General features: G+C 35.3%; 1 protein-coding gene across 1 annotated transcript in view; it reads left to right on the top strand.

Annotated features, from left to right (window-relative positions):
• The window catches only part of METTL25 (methyltransferase like 25), a 102,304-nt gene that overhangs the window by 59,835 nt on the left and 17,712 nt on the right, over positions 1-24,757 (top strand). Inside the window, exons 6-8 of the mRNA XM_008143797.3 lie at positions 1,087-1,181; positions 4,723-4,752; positions 9,245-9,318. Of these exons, the coding sequence (XP_008142019.3) occupies positions 1,087-1,181; positions 4,723-4,752; positions 9,245-9,318 (199 nt within the window). The remainder of the gene's footprint in view (positions 1-1,086; positions 1,182-4,722; positions 4,753-9,244; positions 9,319-24,757) is intronic.

The following is a 24,757-nucleotide window of genomic DNA, read 5'->3' as shown; positions in this document are numbered from 1 at the left end:
TAATACATTTAAAGCACTTATAATAGTGCTAATAATATTAAATGCTATGTAAATAGTAGCATTATTATTTCTATTCCCGGGAGGTCCATATCTGATTATTAGTACGGTCTATTATAAATTTTAAGTTATTACCTGAAAGAAAACATTTTCACAGGCTTATGATCTCTGTGAAATTTTCTCTATTTTAATCTAAAGTCATCTGATCCTTCATAGCACAAAAGTTTATTTAATGGAATTTACCTCCGTATTTTCTTTTAGAGTTTTCTTGTTTTCAAGTTTTTAGTTCAATTTTACTTTTTAATCTAGTAGAATAATTTCACTTATCACAATTTTCTTTTGTCACAGTTTTGATAAAATTTAAGCTCTTATTTTTCAGGCTTTAATTTAAAATAGAAATTGGTTTGTTTTCCTTTTCAAAAACTTCCTAATAGTTCTACATAAGGTGTTTAAGCATCAGCAAGTTGCATATGTAACTCTACAGTTGGACAAGCAATGAATGTTGATTTTTGTTATTGTTACTTGAACCATAAATGCAATTGAGCCAGATTGAATCACAGTTGAAAATATGTCAGCCTCTTAATATGATGAAAAAAGAAAAGCCTTTACAGCTGTTCTTTTTTTGAAAAGTGAACAGTGGCTGAAAAAAAAAATGATGCTTCAACATTGTTAGGAGCAAATTAATATTGTTTTATAATAAACTGCCAAATGTCATATTTGATAAATCATTTTTCTAGAAAGTCAGGTCAGCAGTAAATGTCCAGTATCTCATTAATCATCTACTATACACTGAACATGAAAAGTATTTCTATTTTAAACTGCTTTTGCTAAATCTTACAGAAATAATTTTGGTTGGTTTTAAATTGTTGGCGCTTAAACACCAACAGCTGTTGTTGAGGAAATACCATTTTCATTACATTAATATGCTTTCAATTAAGAAACTGGAATGAACTGTTAAACATTACCACTTTCATGTTGAACTACTGTTTGACTCTCTCCGTGATTGATTTGCTTTCTCAATAGATTATTTACTTTAACTGAAAGAGGAAGAATTTTATTGAAATAATCCATATTTTTCCCCATCTGCAGAATGTACCCAAGAAAAGTGGGGATTTCCAATGTGCCACTATTTAAAGGAAGAGAGATGGTCATGTGGTCGCAATGCCAGAATGTCAGCATGTTTGGTATGATTGTATTTTTTTTCTGGACTAAGAACTTTATCCAGATGTTGCAGAATATATTATTTTTGGCTATTACCATGCATTAAATGCCAAATTTTGCAGAGCATCATCATTGATGCCTTTCAAATTATAGGGAAAAAAGACTTTCTCTTCCAACATTATCACTCTACATGCAATATGGTGACAATTTATAGTTATACTATAATATACATTATGATACTTAATTTTTAAATATAATTACTTTGGTTGTTATATAAAATGTACCAACTACCAAGTCTTTTTTTAAAATATTTTTTATTGATTTTTAGAGTGAGAGGAAGGTGAGAGGGAGAGAGAGAAACTTCGATGTGAGAGCAACATTGCTTGGCTACCTCCTGCATGCACCTACTGAAGATCAAGCCTGCAACCTGGGCTTGTGCCTTGACCGGGAATTGAACAAATGACCTTTCAGTGCACAAACGACACCCAGCCAATTGAGCCACATCAGCCAGGGCAACCAAGTCTTAAACAGAGAATTAGTTCAGTGCTCTATCCCCAGCTCTGTGGTGTGTTTGTGTTTATAGAAGATAATTTGGTCTCCTAATTTTTATAGAATAGGAAAAATATTATTAAGCTACCTGGAATATGAAATAACTATCTAGTTAAATAAAAACCTTTATTGTGCTTGATTTGTCTAATGTCCTTATACCTAGAACACTTTATCCCATTGTCTTCTCTGTTTTTGGTGCTATAATGGTTTACAAAGGAACAGATGCAGGTCAAACAGTACATTATTTTTATCATCAGAAATTTAAAATATGGTTGATTAAATAATGTGTTTAATGTTCAAAACCAAGATAAATTAATATTATAGGACCATTATATCTATGCTAATAGCATTGCAATATAAAAAATGTGTACCAGTGTTTTAAATCATGTATCATAGAATTACTTTAGAAATCTACTTATGCTCAAATAATAATTTATTTTTATAAGTCCTCTTAAAATTCCTTTTTGCAAACTTATCTTGTTCTCTATTTATATCTGCAAATGATACATGTTCAAGGTCTTGTTAGAATGGCAGTTCATAGTTAGAATGACTTGGTTCCAAGAATGCTGGCAGGCAGGATTCCACCTCATGCCATCAGGTAAGAAATGAAAATAGTCTTTCAATATAGGGAGTCTGACTATTCTAACAGAAAAGACCTAAAGATATTGGCATCGGGGATTTCTCAGTGAAACAGGACAGATCTCACCTTTATGGTGAGTCCCACAATTAATAGTCCTCCCTCATAAGCACAGTGCTTCTACTCAGGTTTGTGATACCCCCCTTTTGAATTGTCAATAGACAGCGAAATATCTAAGAAAGTCTAACATGAAAGAATCAAGATCCAATAAACAAATAGAAAGGGAAAAAAAGCAACTTGGAGGTAATGGACGCTATCCAAAAGAAAGTAGCTATTAATGTCCCAAAGAAAGATAAAACAATGTATCCACAAAACAGGAATGTACACTATAAGCATAAACATTCAAAGAACTAAAAAGAAGAGTTTTTGAAAAGTAAATTCCAAAATATAGAATTTGTAGACCATGGGAGGCCTCCCTCTAAACTTCATTCTAGTCCTGCCCACCTTGACTTCTTTTTTTGATGCTCGAGTCATCTTGGAAAGCATAAGGAACATTTCTTGTGATGCATCTTGTTTTATTGCCTTTTGCTCTACAACTGATTGGTTCCACAAATATTCAAAGCTTAAGGGGCTTTTTTATGTTGTTGTTGTTTTTTAAATACCTTTCTGGTGATGCCTTCAGATACATTGTTAAGGGCACTAACCAGAAATAAAATTTTAATTAGATTAGTGCAATCTTGTAAACATACTTTAAGCCTAACAAAACTGCAAAAATATTTTTAGTATGAAGTGAATACTTGCTATATTATCTTCATTATCTTTATTTATTGGCCAAGGGAAATATTAATGTTTGTTGGAAACTTATTACCTATGTGATTATCTTTTGTTATATAATCAAAGTTTAAATTTGTATTTCTGAAATAAACTCATCAGCAACACATACCAAAAGTAGCCTTGTGTGTTATGTGATATTTTTATTGACATAAAATAACTTATTATTAAAAACTATTTTGTTTCTTTATTCAGTTCAGCCTTTTAGCAAAAGCCATAACGAAAATCTAATCTGAAATTGGTACAAGTACTATAAATGAAAACTCATCGTTTTCTTCAATAATAAACCTGTTTTGGGGCCTATTTCTCTTTAGTAGGAAAATTATATAATTATCTCCTGTATTCATAAAACTCTGGCATTAGATATTCAGTAAAGGTATCCTTCAAGTCAATGGGAAAATTACATATTTTCTAAAATAATTTCTGTAAAACAAATTTTCATACAATGAACTCTTCTTCCCAATGAATCTATATGGTATGAAGTATGAGAAGTAAATTAGAGTTCACAGAGCAAGTTTTATGTCCCTTCTTAACTGCTAACCAGCTATATTACTTTACCTCATCAATGACCTTATGCATCTACAAAAATTGCACTTAACAAGATATTTTGTAAATTATCCTTCAGTTTTATAAGTATATGATTCAACTATATCCAAAAAGTGTTATTTATCAAAACAAATCTGAAGCAAATATGGGTATTTTAAGTTTGAATAGGAAGTATATGCAGATCCATTATGTTTTTGGTACTTTTCTTTATGTTTGAAATATATTCTAATTAAAATATCAGTTAAAATATTTTAATCTAAATTATTTATAAAACTATGTGAGTGTGGAAATGTATGTCTCTAAAAAAATGAAAGTTTCAGAAGGCTCTATTCCACATTTAAATTCTAATAAATCTTTCATATATATCTTTTATATGTTGGGTTAAGAGTATTTTTTTTAGAAATATTAGGAAATTTTTATAAAAATGTTTTGGATCTTAAGAAGATACAAATTTAAAATCAGCTATGTATAAAATTATAAAAATATGCATTACTTTCTCTTCTACTTGATACTTGATCATGTATGAATTTGGGTTGAATTTGCAGACCAAAAATATATGTACTTTTCTAAACTAAACTTTTACCTATAATCTGTTTTATTTTTTAAATGAGAGATGTATTCTATGTTTACAAAAAATTAAAAGAAAATAGGTTAAAAGTAGTATATAAATGTCTATGTATATGCATAAGAATAGCTCTTGATTTATCTGATTGTTTTAGCTACCCTAAAAGTGAGCCAAGAATATGTCATTTTATTTCTTTCCTGTTTTCTAATGCCTTCTAAAATTCAAGGATTGTATACAGTAGGGGTGTGTGTTTGTGTATGTGACACACGTATATTATAAATCAGCCCTAAATTATATAAGTAAACTAGTTAACATTCCTTAATGATGTTAACACTTTTAAGTGTATAAACATACATGTTATCACTTAATTAATCTTTTTAAATGTCACTTTTACAAGCCCTTATACAGTATGTTTATAAGTCTTATATGATAAGACTAAATATATCAGCTGTCTTAGTCTTTTTTTTTTTTTTTCTTTCTCTCTCTCTCCTTAAAGGCACTGGAGCGGGTTGCAGTTGGCCAAGGGGTAAGTTATCTGGTGTTTATCTGATTCAGCTGATGACCCCGATGGTTTTCTTATTAACTCATACTTGACCTGCTGATGAACTTAAAACCTGATGGATTTTCATAAATATCACCTCTTTTTTGTCACCTCCTCAAATTTAAATTTATACTTCTTTTTATACGTTTACATCGAAATATAAGTGAACTTTCAGAAAAAGTAAATTGAACTTTTAGGAAGACTTCCACATTATACTCTTGCACTGTCTTATTTCTTCACAATGTGCTGAACAGTCTTCAATACTTCCAAAGAATGCTGTCACTGACTGTCAGGCTTTTAATGGGCTCAGTTTAAGCAAGAAAACCAAGGTATAGTATTAAATTTATTTTCTGACTGTAATCCAAAACACGTATTACAATTGGTTGTTTTTAACTTTTTTCTTTATTGTCTTGATTATTCCTTAGTTGCAACAGCCAAATAGGTTTATGCACAAAAACAGAAGTTAAATATCGCCAAAACACCCATATAACTTCCTAATCCTCCACCTTAAGATTCATGAAACATACTAGGAACTTTTATTTTTTTTATTTATTTTTTATTTATTTTTTTAAATATATTTTATTGATTTTTTACAGAGAGGAAGGGAGAGGGATAGAGAGTTAGAAACATTGATGAGAGAGAAACATCAATCAGCTGCCTCCTGCACATCCCCTACTGGGGATATGCCCGCAACCAAGGTACATGCCCTTGACCGGAATCGAACCCGGGACCCTTCAGTCCGCAGGCCGACGCTCTATCCACTGAGCCAAACCGGTTTCGGCCATACTAGGAACTTTTAAAGTTATTTTTAAGAGTTCTTTTTAAACTTTTCACAAGATTTTTCTTGTTGGACTTAAATTTTAGAAACCTCTCTTTTGCTTCTCTTCAAGAATCATATGTCAATTTAAATTTTTTAAATAGTTTAAAATAATAGCAACAAGTATCATTTACTAAGTGCTTACTTACCCTGGACCAGGCACAATACTAAAAACTTTGTTTTTAAATGTCGCCATCTAAAATTGATAAAAACTGAATTTTTTAAGGCATTAGAGCATATTGTTTGGGCTTGTGCTTTAATCTTCAACTACTAGTTTGCATTTTCTCTTCAGTAGTTACTGTCTAGTGACCTTGGACACATGTCATAATTTCTCTGTAGCTTATTTTTTTATCTGTAAAATAGGAATAATAACAGTAATGGAATAGAAATAATACCTTCTTCACAGAGTTGTGAGAATTAAATGAATGAAAAATGTAAAATGTTTAAAACAATGTATAGCACATGGTAAATGCTCAATAAATGTCAACTGTTGTTGCTCTTATGGATAGTTAATAATTATGGTTATGAAAATAATATTGAAATCTAACACAGGTTACAAAGCATTATTCAAAGTTTTCTTCATCAACTGAAGCATACTATATACATAGTATTATGAGGTAGGTACTGTTATTATCCTGTGATACATTTGAGGAAACTGTTAAGTAGTGGACCCTGAGATTTGAATCTCTGACTCTGGAGCCCAAGCCCTTAACTCCTCTACTGCATATCAACTTAGTGGTTCCCTAGGAGCCTGGAAGATGAAAGTGCCTTTATCATAATAATGCCCCAAAGCATTTGTATGATATTTTACCAAACTTACATAGCATGATACCCAGCAGAATTTTAATCATGTATTCCAGCTCCCTTAATTAATTGCAGAGTCCCAACTTCCAGTGTAGTACCCTTTCCACAAGACCTGTAAAATGCATGTCATACACACACACACACACACACACACACACACACACACACACACACACACACACACTTTAATGGTGCACTCTTTCTGCTCCCTCCCATTTTAGCATGCATTAAAGCGTAAAGTTGATTTATCACTTGTGAAGGAAAAAAAGTAAACTCTGAGCCACATCCAGTTTATCCTGGAATAGTCAGGCCTAGGCTGCGTAAATGTTGACAGTGTTGACCCCCTTCCCACCTACCCCCTTCTGTATTTACCAAGATAGATAGTCCTAGTTATTCCAGGAATGCACATTTGAAGGCACTTCATTACTCTCTTCCCTTCCTCTTAGGAGACAGCTGTAAAGTTCTTATTTACTCAGAGTAACTTGGGAATGATGATTTATACCATCCTGTTTGTATTTTTCTATGTGTCCCATTTCTTTATGTTCTCTTGTTAAAATGCATTTCTTGGTCTTACTTATAGTTTTCTACAATTGGTTTTTAATAACAATATGAATATACACTTATTTCTCAGTTATCTTGATACAATTTTATATAATTTTCAAAAGCATGGCAAAGGAGAGCTTTAACTATTTTAAGAGTTTTATATAAAAGTCACATAAAATTAAAGTCCCCATCTCTTACACCTAATCAAATTAAGAACTTTGTAAGCCACTTATAATACTAATATTTCACTTTGTGTAATAATATATTTCCCCAAATGCTTTGAATTTTAATAGAACAATATAAAAGTAGGTGTCAATAGATGAAAAGTGATTTCAGCATTTTTGTGAGAGAACTGAAGGATATTTGGGGGGAGGGGAAGTGAGGCACAAATGATAAAGTAGAGATTTTGGGTATTGCAGAAATAAATTACTCAAAATGAAAAATATATCCAAAGATGGGAAATTTTGAATAAAATGTTTTGAAGTGTGAATGTTTAGAATATGAAATGTTTCAGGAAAGGAAACTTGAAGTCTCAAGGAATTGCATTTGGAAAAATAATTCATATAAGAAATGTGCCTTTTAAAGGTTATAAATTTTTGTGTGGGCACTCAAGTGTGTGTGTATGTCTGGTTTTAGTGAGTTATTGTAAGAGTTGAGACAGGGGCTGGTATTCCTAATGCCATTCTTACTAGAATCACCCTCCACACTATTCCCACCATCCAGAAAAGATACATATGTTCATTCAAAGTGCTCTATTGAGATCCTACAAGACATTCTTCAGTGACTTAAGAAGGTAGTACCATCAGGCGAAGACCCGAGAAATAATGGTGGACCTTCAACTCTCAATTTGTGGTGTTTTGAGTCTCAGCATCTGGGGCCCACTGTGTAGGAACTTGACATTAGATGGGGGAGAGGGACAACAGAGTAGGTTTTCTTCCTGAGCACACAGGCAAAATTTATTTTGTGCTAAACTCCATCTGAATCCAAACATTCCGGTCGAAAACAGATGAAAATAGCAATGTTGGTCTTTGATGAAAAATAGGAGTTACAAAAGGATAACTCATTGAACATATACATTTCACTGAACTCATCTTTAAAACTGTATCAAGTCATTGGACAGTTTTTAGATTTTATCTTATTTGACTTCTCAAAAGCAGTTAATATTGTTGACTTCCCTCCATTCTTGATTCTTTTTTTTTTCTTCCTAATAATAACTTTGCATGGAAGCAGGTCATTGTTGCTGATATTATTTTGAGTTTGATTTTTCTCTACTCTCAATATTAACAGGTCTTTGGGGATGTGAATGGAGTTTGATGAATTTCGTAGTTTCTTGGTTTAAAAGTACCTGTTGCATTGCTACTGTAAAATGCTCTTTTCTCTGTGCACTCTTTCTGTGTTGACACTTGAACAACATGGGTTTGAACTCTATGGATCCACTTTTATGTGGATTTTTTTTCAATAAATTCCTGTACTGTTTTCTAGCCATGGTTGGGAGTCCACAGATGTGGAGAGCCAACTGTATGCATTGATCTATGCCATTTTATATAGGGGACTTGAGCATCCACAGATTTTGATATCTGCAGCGGGTCCTCGAACCAATCCCCCTCATGTTACTGAGGAATAGCTTAAGTTTTGGGAAACTTAAAAGTTAGGCACAGATTTTTGACTGTGTAGAGGTTATCGCCCCTAACCCTAATGTTTTCAAGGGTCAACTATATAATATTGTTTTTACCTTCTGCTTCTGTGAAACTATCATGCTTCATCCATTCCTTTTTTCCTTTGAGGAAACCTTTGCACCTTCATGGACACCCCCTACCTCTTTTTCCCCAGGAAATGAAGCCTTGCCAAGACTTCAATCTCTGATACTGTGTCCATTCCAGGTTCTTTTTTTTAAGCCTACAAGTAGCCAATGCTATGATCATTCAGGCCTCAGACATATTTTTAATGTGTCCTTACTTAGGGTAGTACCATCTCTTTCTGGGTGTTGATTCCAGATAATATCCTCTCTAATCCACCCCCATTAGGACAAACCCACATTCTCTTTCACATATATTCTGTCCTACTGCTCTCTTATACAGATTTGGATGATTATGAAAGTTTATTTCTACATATTTAACTGATAAGCACTCCATTTGGAATGTTAGCTCATTTTTCTTTGGTAACATTTTAACTTAGGATGGAAAAATTATAAAAAATTGTATCTTAGGTTTCACATCAGGTTTTTAACATTCACTTATGGTCCCAACTCTCTTGTATTGATTTCATTTCTGTTATTTGTTTTCTGTGTTTATATATGTCTGCATTTTTTTTCAGCTGCCCACTGAATCACTCTTCTATCGTGCTGTCCTTCAGGATATTATTAAAGATTGTTATGGCATCACCAAATGGTATGAGGATTTTATTTTAATAAGAATAACTGCTGTATTGTATGTGAAGTGGCTTTTAGTTTTCAGGTGAATTTATTCAGGGTCACTTTATTGGTAGAAGAAGCTTTTAATTTGAGCATAATTTCAGTAAGTAACAAAGAAGTATGCAATAACTGTTTCTGGGTTAATCATTATTAAAGTGGAGGCTCAAATGATTTTTTGTCGTGAAAGATTGTTATAATGATAAAGTAATATATGCAAAATGTACTTTAGAATTTTAGTAGTATTGAAATGTTATATATAAGTAATTTGGTGAATATAATATCATTCAGGTCTATACTGGTAGAATAGTAGCCCTACATATGCTTTTGTTATTGTTTCTGATTTCCCCAAATAATGCCTTGCTTATGCAGAAGCAAGGGGTTGGAGAATTTTTCCATAATATTGATTCAATAACTGCTGTACTCAAGAATACATTTGTAATCCTAGCAAGTTTTATGAATGTCTTCTTTTTAATTATAATTTTGGGATTTTTATAGCCAACTGATAATAGGATTATTCTTCAAATTACCATAAGGAAACTTTCAGGTTCTCAAAAACTAATCTACACATATTAATGAAGATAGAAGGTACTTTAGATTAGGTATTATTTCTCTGTAAGAGGAAATCATTATTTTATTGAAAGAATTTACGACACAAATATCTACATATACTGTTGGTTTCAACTGTCTTTTCTATGTAGATAACTCCCAAATCTGTATCCTAATCTCCATTCTCTTCTCCATATACTAGAGGCCCAGTGCATGAGATTCATGCACTGGTGTGTGTGTCGGGGGGTCCCTCAGCCTGGCCTGCGCCCTCTTGCAGTCCAGGACCCTTCACTCCTTACCGCCTGCCTGCAGTGGAGGTGGGAGAGGAGCTCCCCCCACCACTGCTGCACTCGCCAGCTGTGAGCCCAGCTTCTGGCTGAGCGGCACTCCCCCTGTGGGAGCACACTGACCACTAGGGTGCAGCTCCTGCATTGAGCGTCTGCCCCTGGTGGTCAGCACACATCATAGTGACCAGTCATTCTGCTGTTTGGTCGATTTGCATATTAGGGTTTTATTATATAGGATTTACCAATCTTTAAAATGTCTATAAGCAAATTTCTTGTTTTCCTGAGAACTAGCTCTGTCTCTTGACCCTACCCCATGATGCAAACCTTGTTGAAAAATGTCACAAAATTTTGCAAAGCATATCCACTCAAATATTGATTATCTGCCTTCTTTTAAGACCTCAAATTTGTTCATTAATTTGTTTATTAATGACCAGTTAAAATCATCTACATTCTTTCTAAACCTTTATTCTCACTTAAAAATTTAAATCTTTCCAACATTCCTGCCTTCCTTTACTACTCAGAGATTGATGGTATTTGTTAGGACGTCTTTCATCCCAGAGTTTCATTGACCTTTCACCCACATTTGACCATGATAATTGCTTTTCTCCAAACTCTCTTTCTCATTATCTTCCATTAAGTTGCATTCCTCTAAGTTTCTTTGCCTACTCTAAACATTTATCTATTTTCTTTAAGGGTCTTTCTCCTTAATCATCCCCTAAGTATATCTAGGTATTCTCTTATGTTTTGTGCACAGTTTCCATCTCTTATCTCTTTGTATTTCCTCTCAGTAATTACCCTCACAACAAAAACCTTGAATCCTATATCTAGCTCCACCTCTTTTGAGAACTTCAAATCTACATTCCTCAATGCTATCTGAACAGCTTCTCTTAAGTACCTCATGAATACATCAGATTCAGCCATGTGCAAAAACCAAAGTCTACTTTCAACCAATTCTACTTCTCATTTTCCTACTGTCTTTTTTTTTTAATGTTTTTATTGATTTCAGAGAGGAAAGGAGAGGGAGAGAGAGAGAAACATTAATGATGAGAGAGAATCATTGATTGGCTGTCTCTTACATGCCCCACACTGGGGATCAAGCCTGCAATCCAGGCATGTGCCCTGACCAGGACTTGAACCGTGACCTCCTAGTTCATAGGTCGATGTTCAACCACTGAGCCATGTCAGCTGGGCTTTTCCACTGTCTTGACTTTTGTCATTTCTGAGAACAGTATGACCATTTTCCACCTTTAGAAATCTTAAAATGATATCTGATTCTATTCTTTTTAAAATATATATATATATTCTTAATGATATCAGAGAGGAAGGGAGAGAGAGAGAGATAGAAACATCAATGATGAGAACCATTAATCGGCTACCTCCTGCATCCCCCCTTCTGGGGATCGAGCCCACAACCCAGGCATGTAACTTGACCAGGACTTGAACCGTGACCTCTTGGTTCATAGGTCGAAGCTCAACCACCGAGCCAAGCCGGCTGGACTGATTCTGTTCTTTTCTCACCATCAAATCACACCTTCTAATTACTTGTTGAGACTTTCACATATTATTTTTTTTAGCCTAGTAGTTTTTTATTGTGTGACAGGCAGCCTATTAGGTTCTGGACACATAGGATATAGTATCCACACAGCCGTACTTCATATTCTAGGATTACATGTGCAAAAAGTAAAGAAAATGATAGAAACCTACTTCCAATAACAGTCAGCTAGATAATTAGGACCAAACCTCCTTGTGAGAAAACCTAAAAACACTGGAGATATGCATGCATGCCCCTGTGTGTATGGTGTGTTGTGTACATGTGTGAGTGTGTTTAAATTTGTTTTGAATTGATTTGTGAACATCAGAGACTGATCAAGGAGTTTAAATTAAGGGCAAATATCTAGGAAAAGATGGTAACCAAGAGAAATGAGCTCAGCTTTTAGGGCTGCATTTTCCCAGAAGCATCCATCAATTCTTGAATAAGCAGCTGTTGGCCAGTCAACACAGTGGGCAGAGAAGGTCATCACAGCTTTCAGTAGAATAACATTTCCAGTGAGAGAAAAGTTAAGAGTTCATGGCCTACCTACAATGAAGACCGTGTAGGCCGGGTAAAGCACTCATATTTAAGTTAGGTCTCTGGAGGTTCACACTGTATGAGTAAGGGTGAACTAGAAATAAATAGTCCTAAAATGGACTAGAGCCCCACTTGGAATTTAAACTGTGATTAAATTATTTTATTTTATTTTAGTTCTTTTTTTTTTATTTTTCAATCCCAGTTCACATTCAATATTATTTTACATTTATTTAAAGTGTACAACATAGTGGATAGTTATTTATATAATTTACAAAGTGATCCTCCCCAATAACTCTAGTACCCACCTGGAACCACACATAGTTATTATAATACTAGAGGCCCGGTGCATGAAATTCATGCACAGGGGGGCGGGAGATCCCCTCAGCCCAGCCTGTACCCTCTCCAATCTGGGACCCTTTGGGGGATGTCTGACTGCCGGAGATCGGGCCTAAACCAGCAGTTGAACATCCCTCTCACAATCCCGGTCTGCTGGCTCCTAACTGCCCACCTGCCTGCTGGCCTGATTGCCCCTAACTGCCCCCCCCTGCCAGCCTGGTCACCCCCAACTGCCCCCCCTCTGTCCTGGTTGCCCCTAACTGTCCCCCCTGACAGCCTGGTCATCCCTTACTGCCCCCCTGCTGGCCTGGTTGCCCCCAATTGCCCCCCTCTGCCAGCTTGGTCACCCCTAACTGCCAGCCTGGTCACCCCCAACTCCCCCCTGCTGGCCTGATCACCCCCAACTGTCCCCCCACCAGCCTGGTCACCCCCAACTGTCCCCCCTTCTGCCCTGGTTGCCCCACGCAGCCTGGTCATCCCTCACTAACCCCCTGCTGGCCTGGTCACCCCCAGCTGCCCCCCCCCCCCCACCAGCCTGGTTGCCCCCAGTTGCCATCCCTGCTGGCCTGGTCGCCCCACGCAGCCTGCTGTTCAGTCGTTTGGTCGTCCCTCACTAACACTCCTGCTGGCCTGGTCGCCTCACACAGCCTGCTGTTCAGTCATCCATCAGTTGTTTCTGTCATGACGGCCCCTGGCTTTTTATATATTACGATTATTGACTATATACCCATGACTATTTTGTAATTATCAATTTGTACTTTTTAATTCCTTCACCATTTTCACCCAGCCCCCTAAGCCCCTTTTTTATCTGGAGACATCAGCTTGTTCTCTATAGTATGAGTCTGTTTCTGTTTTTATTTGTTTGTTTGTTTGCTTGTTTTGTTCTTTAGATTCCACATATAAGTGAAATCATATGGCATTTGACTTTCTCTGTCTGATTTTTTTCACTTAGTATAATACTCTCTAGGTCTATCCATGTTGTTGCAAATGATAAGATTTCATTCTTTGTTTGACCAAGTAATATTCCATTGTATGTACCACATCTTTATTATCCATTTTTCTATTGATGGGCACTTAGGTTGCTTGCATATTTTGGCTATTGTAAATAACACTGTAATGAACATAGGGGTACATACATCTTTTCAAATTAGTGTTTTGAATTTATTGGGATAAATACCCAGAAGGAATTGCTGGGTCATAGGTAGTTCTATTTTTAAATTTTAAGAACCCTCCATACTGCTTTTTATAGTGGCTGCACCAGTCTGCATTCCCATCAATAGTGCACGGGGGTTCCCTTTACTCCACATCCTCACCAACTTGTTTGTTGATTTATTGATTATAGCCATTCTGATTGGTGTGAGGTGATATCTCAATGTGATTTTAGTTTGCATTTCTCTGTTGACTAGTGATATTGAGCATATTTTCATATGTCTATTGGCCATTTGAATATTCTCATTGAAGAAATGTCTATTTAGGTCCTCTGCCCATTTTTAAATTGGATTGCTTATTTTTTTAGGGTTAAGTTATATGAATTTTTTATAAATTTTGGGTATTAAACCCTTATCAGATCTATCATCGGCAGATATTTTCTCCCAGTTGGTAGGCTGTGTTTTGTTTTGTTGATGGTTTCCTTTGCTGTGCAAAATCTTTTTAGTTTGATGTATACAAGAATAAATTCAAAATGGATTAAAGACCGTGCCCTGGCTGGGTGGCTCAGTTGGTTGGAGCACTGTCCCATGCACCAAAATGTTGCAGGTTCAATTCCCAATCAAGGCACATACCTACATTACTGGTTCGATCCCAAGTCAGGTGTGTACAGGAGGCAACTGATCGATGCTTCTCTCTCACATCAATGTTTCTAGCATTCTGGAGATTAGCAGTCCAAAATCAGTTTCACTGGGCTAAAATCAGGTGTCAGCAGGACTACATGTTTTCTGGAGGCTCTAACAGATAAACCATTTACTTACCTTTGACAGCTTCTAGAAGCAGCCTACATACAGGGGTAGGCAAATAGATTTACACTTGTGAGTACACGAAACACAAGACTTTATTCTCATATTATTATTTATTAAGTATTGTAGTATTTTCCATGGGAGCAACTGTAAACCTACTTTTGCCCCACCCTGTATTTTGGCTCTTGGCTCCTTCCTTCATCTTCAAAGGTAGCATTGTAGCCTCTTCAATTCTGACTCTGACTCTGACCTCCTCTTCTTCCTCCCTCTTCCACTTTAAAGTGTTCTTGAGATTATGTTGGGGCCATCTGGATAATCCAGGGTGCTCTGTTTATTTTAAGGTCAGCAGACTGGAAAAAACTTCATCTGCAACCTTAATTCCTCCTCTTCATGTAACATAATATATGCATAGGTTCTGAGGATTAGAATATGGACAGCTTGGAGTAGAGTACTGTTCTCCCTGCCACATACACAAATAAATAAATCTGATTCCTACTTTATAACAAACACAAAAACAATTTCAGCCCAGCCGGTGTGGCTCAGTGGCTGAGCGTTAACCTATGAACCAGGAGGTCACAGTATGATTCCTGGTCAGGGCACATGCCCAGGTTTCAGGCTCAGTCCCCAAAAGGGGACATGCAGGAGGCAGTTGATCAATGATTCTCTCTCATCAATGATGTTTCTATCTCTCCCTCTCCCTTCCTCTCTGAAGTCAATAAAAATATATTTGAAAAATCAATTCATAGTATATTAAAAACTTAACTATGAAAGGCAATACTATAGTACTTTTAGAATATTGAAGAATATATTTATAACCTTTGACAGGGGAATGATTTCTTTAAATATACACCAGCAAATCTTAAAAGATTAAAAATTCAACCATGTTAAAAATTAAGAATTTCTGTTTTCTGAAGATACCATGAAAAGAGTGAAAAGAAAAGTGACAAGAGGCAGAAACTAATTATAAGATCTATAACCGACAAAAAATTAATATCCAAAATAGGTAAAGAGTTCCTAAAAATCTGTGAGAAAAAAAACCACAAACAAACCTTTGTAAAAGAAAGATAAAGACTTGATTAGTTACTTCACAAAGAGGACTCTCAAATGGCCAATGAACATAAGATAAGATGCTCAATCGTGATTATTAATCAGAGGAACAGCAAATGAAACAGCAATGGGATATTATTTTTATAAGCATTACATTAGCACAAAATTAAAAGTTTTATAATATCAAATGTTACCAAGCATGTACAACTGGAACTGTCCACATTGCTGGTGGGAGAAAAAATCAATCCCTTGGAAAACAAGTTAACATTATCTAATAAAGTTGACAATCCTATATAATAAAAAGCTAATATGCAAATTGTCCCCTCGGAGGTTCGACTGACCAGGAGTTCGACTGCTCGCTATGATGTGTACTGACCACCAGGGGGCAGTGCGGAATGAAGGAAGGCCCCAGCCAGCAGCCAGCAGCCAGGGGAAGGAAGGCCCCAATTTGCCCTGATCGCTGGCCAGGCCTAGAGACCCTACCTGTGCATGGATTTCATGCACCAGGCCTCTAGTGTATATATAACTTGTCTCAGCAGTTCCACACCTACGTATATGTCCTAGAGAAACTCTTAAACATGTGCCTTAGAAATTTATACAAGAATAGTCAATAGCAGCAATGTTGAACAGAAATCTAGGAACAAAGATTTCATTAATAGGAGAATGGATAAATTATAATGGAATTCTATGCCACAGTAAAAACGTATGAATTACAACTACATGTATCATCGTGGATCAATGTTGTGAATATAAGTCACAGAAAAATTCCTGCAGGATGGTTCCATTTATATAACTCAGTAACAAGCACAATTGTATATCTCAGAGTATAAATATATGGCAAAAAAGTCAAGAAAAATACACATAATAATGTTAAACACAAGCAAGTTTTAGTGCTTAATTTCCTATGGGGAAATGAGTAAACAGAGAAATAGGATGGGGAAGATGAGGGGTTTCAATATACTGTTAATATTCTATTTCTTAAGTTTGATGCTGACTATAAGGATTCATTTTATAGACATCCTTTATACTTTATACATATATTTTTTATAAATACTTATTTGTGTTCAGTAGCAATCTCTCATTGGCTACAATATACATTATTGAGCTACATATTATATTCTGAGCATTTATTACAGTCACCTCATGATAGTATTAAGAAAAATTAAGATAAAAGTGGTCAAAGGCTTGTCCGAAGTCTCAGACAGCCTGAAAGAATCATATTTAGAACTGAATTCATAATCTATAAGTGTTTTCAGTATACCATGTTTTTTCATTTAAATTTTGGGGGGGATTTTTAAAAATATGAGTTAAGTTGCATGGCGTTGTAAATCAAGGTTAACTTGATTGAATCTCTAGCCAGCAAGAGTACTAAGAAAATATGATCACTTATTTAACTTATTTTTCATTAACCAAAATAAATTGTCCTCTGGTGATAAACTGTTTCAGAATACCTGAATTATTTTTCTAAAAGTTTTTTTAAGTGTAATTGTTTATGTAGCCTAAGATTAGAAGTAAACTTTTTTATGTGGACTTAAATATATTAAATACATAATATATAATATTATATATTATATAAGAAATATATAATTTTGATACCTATACTTATGAGTAACCGTTTAATTTTTATTTTGCTATAATCAAATAAGAAAGTGAAAAACCAGATAATGAAAACTGGCTCACAAAATTAAAGCTAATAATTTAATCCATAATATGTGGTCACATTGGAATTAGCAAGCCTGTATCTTTTAAATTTAAGAATACAGTAGTCTATAAAGATTTTTGGAGCTCCCTTAAGTGTTTGCTATTTTCAGCAAAATTTTGATATTTTAAATCTTTTAATATCTACTAGCATATAAAAGATGCAAAATAAATAGTTCCATCAAGATTTTGTGATGCTGGAGAAAATGAATTTTAGTACTTTCTACCCTGCACATGCTTGTTTTCAGTTATTTAGTATACATCAGCTTCACCTCTTCCTAAAATTTTCTGCACTAATGTCGCCTCTTTGGAAAGTTGCACAAGTGAACCATGTTCTTACAGTTGTATTTTTAGAAAAGAATGTGGGTGGTGTAGGATTCACTTGAGTAGAATTTTAATCAGATCTAGTGCATTCACTTTTATTAAAAGAAAGAATAGTAATTCCTTTTTAGCATGCTGGCCATGCTTTATTCTGACAGAGGGCCCCTTTTAATCTGTTCTCCCAGTCCCATCATTTGTCTTTCAGAAATGGTCATGTCACTTTTCTACCTTCAAATGTTTGAGAATTCCTTTTTTTATACTTAAAAACTAAAATATCCTTATTATGCCATCAAGGTCATTTCTAATCTTTCACTAATAATATTCTTTCCAGCCTAATTCATCCTCCTTCTTCCTCCTCTGCACCTCAAGCACCATCCATGCACACTGGCCTGGATTATGCATCATTGCCCATGCAGTTAATTTTGCAACTTGTATGCTTCCTTGGAACACCTTTATTTTCTGGGAATACCCTTCTCCCCATTTCTGCCACTCTTTCCTCCCGTGATCTCTGGCAGATAAAACCCTAGGTAGTCTTTAAAACCCAGTTTAGGAAACATCCTGATATATATCTTTTTTTCTTTCTCACCTTCTTCTCTTCTTCCATAGTATTTAATCTATGATTCATGGCTCTTATTGAATTTAATAGTACAATTAGTTATTTGTATCTATTCTTTTACCACCTAGTGAGCTCTCCTGGTATTCAGTCTTATTAAATGAAATGACATATCATACTGGTTAAGAGCACACATTCTGAAAATGCTCTTTGGATGCCATTACCCCTCCAACCACTATTCTATATCTGTTGTTCCTTTTTACCAGAAAATTCCTTCAAAGTGCTGCCAGGTTTTTCCCCTCATTTTCTCTTGTATTCTAATCAGATTTTACTTCTGTGTTGCTGAATCCTATTGTTAGTTCCCAATCCTTATCTTATTTGGCCTGTTGTCAGGATTTCACATAATTTACCACTCTTTATTGCAGCCCCTTTTCTCTCATACTAGGGAAAGTCCCTCACAAAATACTCATCTTTTTCTCTCTCTTTTTTGTTTATTTTGCTGATTCTTCTTCTTTCAAACCTTTCATTGTTGGAGCGCTTTTTTTCTCTATATATCTACTACCTAGGTGATCTCATTGTGTCTCATGGCTTTAAATACCATATATGTTGATAAATCCTAAATCTCTAGTCCTGGAAATTACAATCTTATTCTTCCAGTTGCTCAGGCCAAAAATCCTGGAGGAGTCTTCAAATACTCTCTTTCTCACACTGCTAGATCCAGTCCTTCAGCAATTTTGTAGTCTCTCCCTCAAAATATATCTAAAGTTCTACCACTTTTCACCATCCTCAAGGTCACCAACCTGGTTCAATCCACCATTGTTTCTCATCTAGATTATTGTTATTTTATTTTTATTAAATTTATTGGGGTGACATTGGTTTATAGGTTCTTACAGGTTTCAGGTGTGGATTTCTATGTTTCAAGATCTTTATATTGCACTGTGTGCCCACCACCCAAAGTCAATAACTTCCTAATTGGTCTTCTTACTTCTAGTTTGTTCCCTATAGTCCATTCTTTCCACAATAGCCATGATGATCCTGTTAAAAGTTAGATTTTGCTCATAATATTCTCATTGTTTCTTATTCACTTGGAAGTGAAGCTAATATTTTTACTGTAGTCTACAAAACTTTACATGGTGTGGCTTCTCATCTCCCTAATTTCATTTCTATTGTTTTTCCCTTTAGTTATGGTCTATATTTATGTTCTTACTATTCCTTAAAAATGCCAGAAGCACTTCTACCTCGGGTCTTTGCATATGACATATCCTCTGCCTGGAATGTGCCTCCCCAGATATCCACATGGCTAGCTCACTCTCTTTCTTCAGTTTTTTTTACTCAGAATTATCATGTCTAATTATTGTTCCCATCACTCCTCTATCACTTCATATCTGTCCTCTCTCCTCCATCATCAGCTTCTCATCAAATCTTTTTACTAATGCATTATATATTTTACTTATTTGTTTCATTGATCGTGCCCCAACTAAAATGGTGTTTTGTTCACGACAAGTGATAGAACCAATAATCTGGTTCCAGAGTATTTTAGAAATGCTTTTGAAAGAGGATAAATCAGATTTTGATTATTCTATAACAGTGTTCTCTAGATTATTGTCCTGAAGAGCAGTGATTCTGTAAAAATAGTTTGAGAGAAAAGAACTTCTTAATCAAGTAAATGCTTTAATGTAATACTATCTTCTTTAAAATTACCAATGCCCATTCATATTTTAAAGACATTGAATAATTTGGTGAGAAAAGGCATAATGTAACAGTTAAGAACATCACACGAGCTCTACTGCCTGGTTTTAAATCCCAGACCTCACTAGGTTATTACACTGTGACCGTGGGCACGTTACTTAACATCTTTTTGTCTGTTTTACCATTTTTAATTTGGGAATAATAAGAATACATACCTCAAAGGGATGTTGTGAAAAATAAGTTAATATCCTTAAAGTATTTAAAACTATTCCTAGAACATAGTGATTGCTATTATTATGAAAAGAAATCTATTAAACTTTATTGAAACCAATATTTATTAATACTATCTTTCTTTTCCCTAAACTCTGTACACAATTAATATTTGCAGCACTAAGTGTTTTATGGGGCACACTCTAAGAAACACAGAAATATCTTGAAAATAATTATTCTAACTTCTTCTAAGATCTCATTTGTGATTTATGTAATAATATTTCTGTCAGTTCCAAATGAAATGACAATAACAAAATTAAATTCTTATATTTTCTTTATTATCACATATATTGTTGACAGCCAACTATAAATTCTATGAAAGATTCTTCTGAAATGTGAATACGTTCTAAAATTTAATCTTTTCTGTTAGGTATAGTCCAGTCATTCTTTAAATTCACAACAGGAACATGGCACAACATCCTTTCCCTTTGGTGACTGGTCTCTGCTCTCCTTTTATTTTTTTACTAGAGGCCCAGCACACAAAATTCATGTGCAGGTACGGTCCCTAAGCCTGGCCTGAGATCAGGGCCATCTTCCCCAGCTGCCTGCAGCCAGCCCCACCTGCTGCTGCCACCCACCCCCGGTTCCCCGTTCTACATCGGGTGATTGGTGCCTGATGGCCGGGGGAAGGAACCAAAAAGTCGGCTGTTCCTGCCCACTCGCCAGCCCCGCCCCCACCTTGGGTGGCCATCAGGCAATTCTGCCGGTTGGGGAAAGAGACCAAAAGGTGGTCAGTGCACCTCATAGTGACTGGTACAGTGGTCGTTCTGGTCGTTCTGCCATTAGGGTCAATTTGCATATTACCCTTTTATTATATAGGATATCATGTCCAGTTGACAACAAAATTTTCTATACCCTCTGAGTATGTGTTTGTTTGTTTTCAATCCTCACACGAGGATATTTTTTCCATTAGTTTCTAGAGAAAGTGAAAGGGAGGGAGGAGGTGGAAGGGAGAGAGAGAGAGAGAGAGAGAGAAACAGACATTGACATGAGAGAGACATATTGGTTGTCCCCCATGAGGCTCAGGAACCTGCAACCCAGGTACCTACCTCTGTCCAGGAATCAAAACCACAACCCTTCCATCCTTGGGCCGATGCTCTAACCACTGAGAAAACTGGCCAGGGCTCTGAGTGTTTTTGTTTGTTTGTTTTTAAATATATTTCTTTATTGATTTCAGAGAGGAAGAGAGAAGGAGAGAGATAGAAACATAAATGATGAGAGAGAATCATTGATCGGCTGCCTCCTGCATGCCTCCTACTGGGGATCAAGCCCGCAACCCAGGCATGTGCCCTTGGCTGGAATCGAACCTGGGATCAGTCCGCAGGCTGATGCTCTATCCACTGAGTCAAGCTGGCTAGGGCTCTGAGTGTTTTTTTTTAAATTATTTTAATTGAATTATCATTATGAAATACTTATACATATAGACATTATAAATTACAAGTTTTTATTTTAAATTATCAATCATGAGGGGTAAAATTTTAATGGAACGAGTCCCCTATTGAGATGGATAAGGGTGGCCTTTATAATGCCTTTAGTAAAAGGAATTATTTTGTTTCTGATGCTTCAGTGGATCTTCTGAGCCCTACCTCATAGCAATGCAAGAGAGTACTATGGGTGAGAGATATGCCGTTCCTTTGTTAGGCTAATGCAGGCAAAGGGCTCCTTGTGAAAGGGGATGTGTAAAACAGAATCCAAAACACAGGCACCCGCCCAAACAGGTGAGTTTTAGGAGTGTGGATTTAAGAAGGTAGAGGATCTGGAAATTGACTCCTTTAAAATTATTTCCAACTATATACTTCTTGAAAGTCTTTGCAGATCTCTCACAGCCATGTGAAGACCACTGTTTTATATCGCTGCAGTTAACCAGTTACATCCCTTATAGTGTCACTGCATATCTGTACAAGCAGTAAGGGAAACCTCTTATACAAGCAATGAGTAAAACCAAAACTTCTTATATCCTTAGTTATAGGAGTTCTGTTCAGCTAGTCTTCAGATGGTTCTCCAGGTTGATTGCATGATAATTTAGTTGTGATTTTGATGTGATCCTGGAAGGAGGTGGGCATCTCGCCATCTTGACTGGAATCCTCCACAATCAAAAACTAAAACTTTTAACAAGTCAAAATATTTATTTAAAAAATAAAATACAAACACAGTGATATTACCAAAATAAATACTACTATACTTAACATGTAGCACTTTGCAGTTTACAATTATATTCCACATGTGTTATCTCATTTACATCTTCCCATTGTCCTATGAAGTAGATGTTGCCTCCATTCCACCTGTTTTCTCAGTGAGGAAATTGAGGCTCTGAGAAGTGACTTGTTTACAGAAGGTGGAATTAAGATCTTTTCACTTCTAGTGTATTTTTTTTTTTTACAACACCATTTCTTTAATTCGTTGTTGTTTTGTTGTTTTTTTAATTGATTTTGGAGAGGAAGGGAGTGGGGGAGAGAGATGGAAACATCAATGATGAGAGAGAACCATTAATTGGCTGCCTCCTGCCTGCCCCACACTTGGGATCAAGCCCACAACCCGGGCATGTGTCCTGACCAGTAATCGAACTGTGACTTCCTGGTTTATAGGTCGACGCTCAACCACTGAGCCACCCTGGCCGAGCTATAACATCATTTCAGAGAGTATTCTTGATTTTAAGTCCGTACTGTTGATGAGGCAAAACTTTGGATTGTAGTCTGAATCTTTCTGTTAACCCTTGCTGCCATTGTCATATTCGTTGGATAATCTATTTTGTGTTAAGCACTACCCTCTATGCTCTGAGGCACTCTCAGACCTTGCAGATAATCTGTCAAATAATCCATGGATTCTGTCATCAAGAAGTTCACTCACAGTAGAGGAAAGAGTTATGCATATTAAAAAGGTAACTATTGGACATCACTGGAGAATCAAAATAGTACCATTTCTCTTTCTCAGGAGAATAGTAAGCAGTACTTAGAAGTATTCCAACAGTCTTAACACAGCAATAAGCTCCCATTGTTTGGCATGGGGCCCATGTTTTCTGGACCTAATAATCAAGGGACTCTAATGAGTAAGAGAATTCTTATAGAAAATTCATAATATACAGTGGCAACATAGAGAGGAATCATGTATAGTAAAATTTACCCTTGAAAATTCCTTACATGGTTTTCAATATATAACCCAGAGCAGTGATTGAAATATGTAAAGTGTTCAAGTGTATATTGATTGCCTGTATGCAGTATGAAATACATATATAACAAATTTTACAATGTTTTTAATTATATTATTGAATTTGTATAGGACTCAACTCTATCCTTTGGCCATGTGATATCCACCATTATATGGTAGATAGTTTTATGGTATGGAATCAGAGAGAGCTTGTGTTTTGGAGTATTTTGTTTGTTTGCTTGCTTTTTTCAGACAGAAACTTGAGCATTTTCATATGATAAGTGTAAAGACTCAGTGAATAAAGAGAAGTGGAAAATACAAAACAGGAGGCAGAAAAAGATGGCATCCAAGGGACCTTAGGAATTTTCTGACAGAAAACAATTATATTAACTGGATTAACCTTTGGATAGTTTACTTAACATCTCTGTGCTTTAGTTTCACCATCTCTAAAATGGGGATAATAATTTGATCTGCCACATGAGGTCGTTTTAAGAATTAAATTAGTAAATGCAGCAAAGAGACCCTGACACATACTAAACATGAAATAAATATTAGCTGTTATTTGTTTTTACATTGCACTTTTTCTTATATATTTGATCAGTGATTCTTTATATATTTTAATTATATTTTCTTATTTGTATAGTTAAGCTTGCCTATATTTTTGTCTACTTGATTAATAAATAGATCTACTTACCGTAGTAATGTATTTTTCTATTATAGTCTAACTAGATGTTTTTAGTTCTGTAAAACATCTTAAAAGTCTTTCTAAGATGACAAGCTGGATGTTAATATTAAATGACATCTTTTTCTAGCCACACAGTTAATCAACTCAGTATTCTGTGATACATAAGATGTACATATCTGTTATATGATATCTGTTATACACCAAAAAAAAAAAAAATGTAAGTATGTGTAGGATCTGAGAATTACATGAAAACTTATAAAATATGTAATTTCTGCTTTCTGGAACCTATACCTATTTAAATGACTATTATTTCAAAGCAGTATTTTGAGCAGGGAAGTAAATAAAAATGGTCCTCTAAAAAAAAAATAGTATAGCATTATAGACAGGAATGAAGGGGACAGGCTTCAGTCTTACCTTGGAAGTAACTATAATGATCAGGACCTGAGGTAATAATAAGTGGAATTGAGGTGGCTGTCTAGAACCAGAGCTGAAGCAATATATTTAAGGTGTATTTCAGTGGAAGAATTGATAGAACTTCATGTTTAATTAATCTTAGGGATTAATATTTATACTGTCAAATGTAAATGAGCTTTTATTCATTGGATGTGGCAAGTTTTTTATTGCCTTGATTTTTACATTATTCCTAAACTGCAACCAAATTTGTGAGATATAATAGTCTAGCATTAAATTTATTAAATTTTAAACCTTCCCACGATATTTTGTTTAAACCATAATGAGAATCTGCAGGGCATAAGTGAGATCAAGTCAGACCCAACTCAGTGTTTTGGTGCTTGATCAATGGCTGGCACTGAAGAAGATT

The sequence above is a fragment of the Eptesicus fuscus genome, chromosome 7 (genome assembly GCF_027574615.1).
Source record: "Eptesicus fuscus isolate TK198812 chromosome 7, DD_ASM_mEF_20220401, whole genome shotgun sequence".
NCBI lineage: Eukaryota > Metazoa > Chordata > Mammalia > Chiroptera > Vespertilionidae > Eptesicus > Eptesicus fuscus.
Note: the sequence above shows the minus strand (reverse complement) of the source record. Positions and strands in the feature narration are given on the sequence as shown.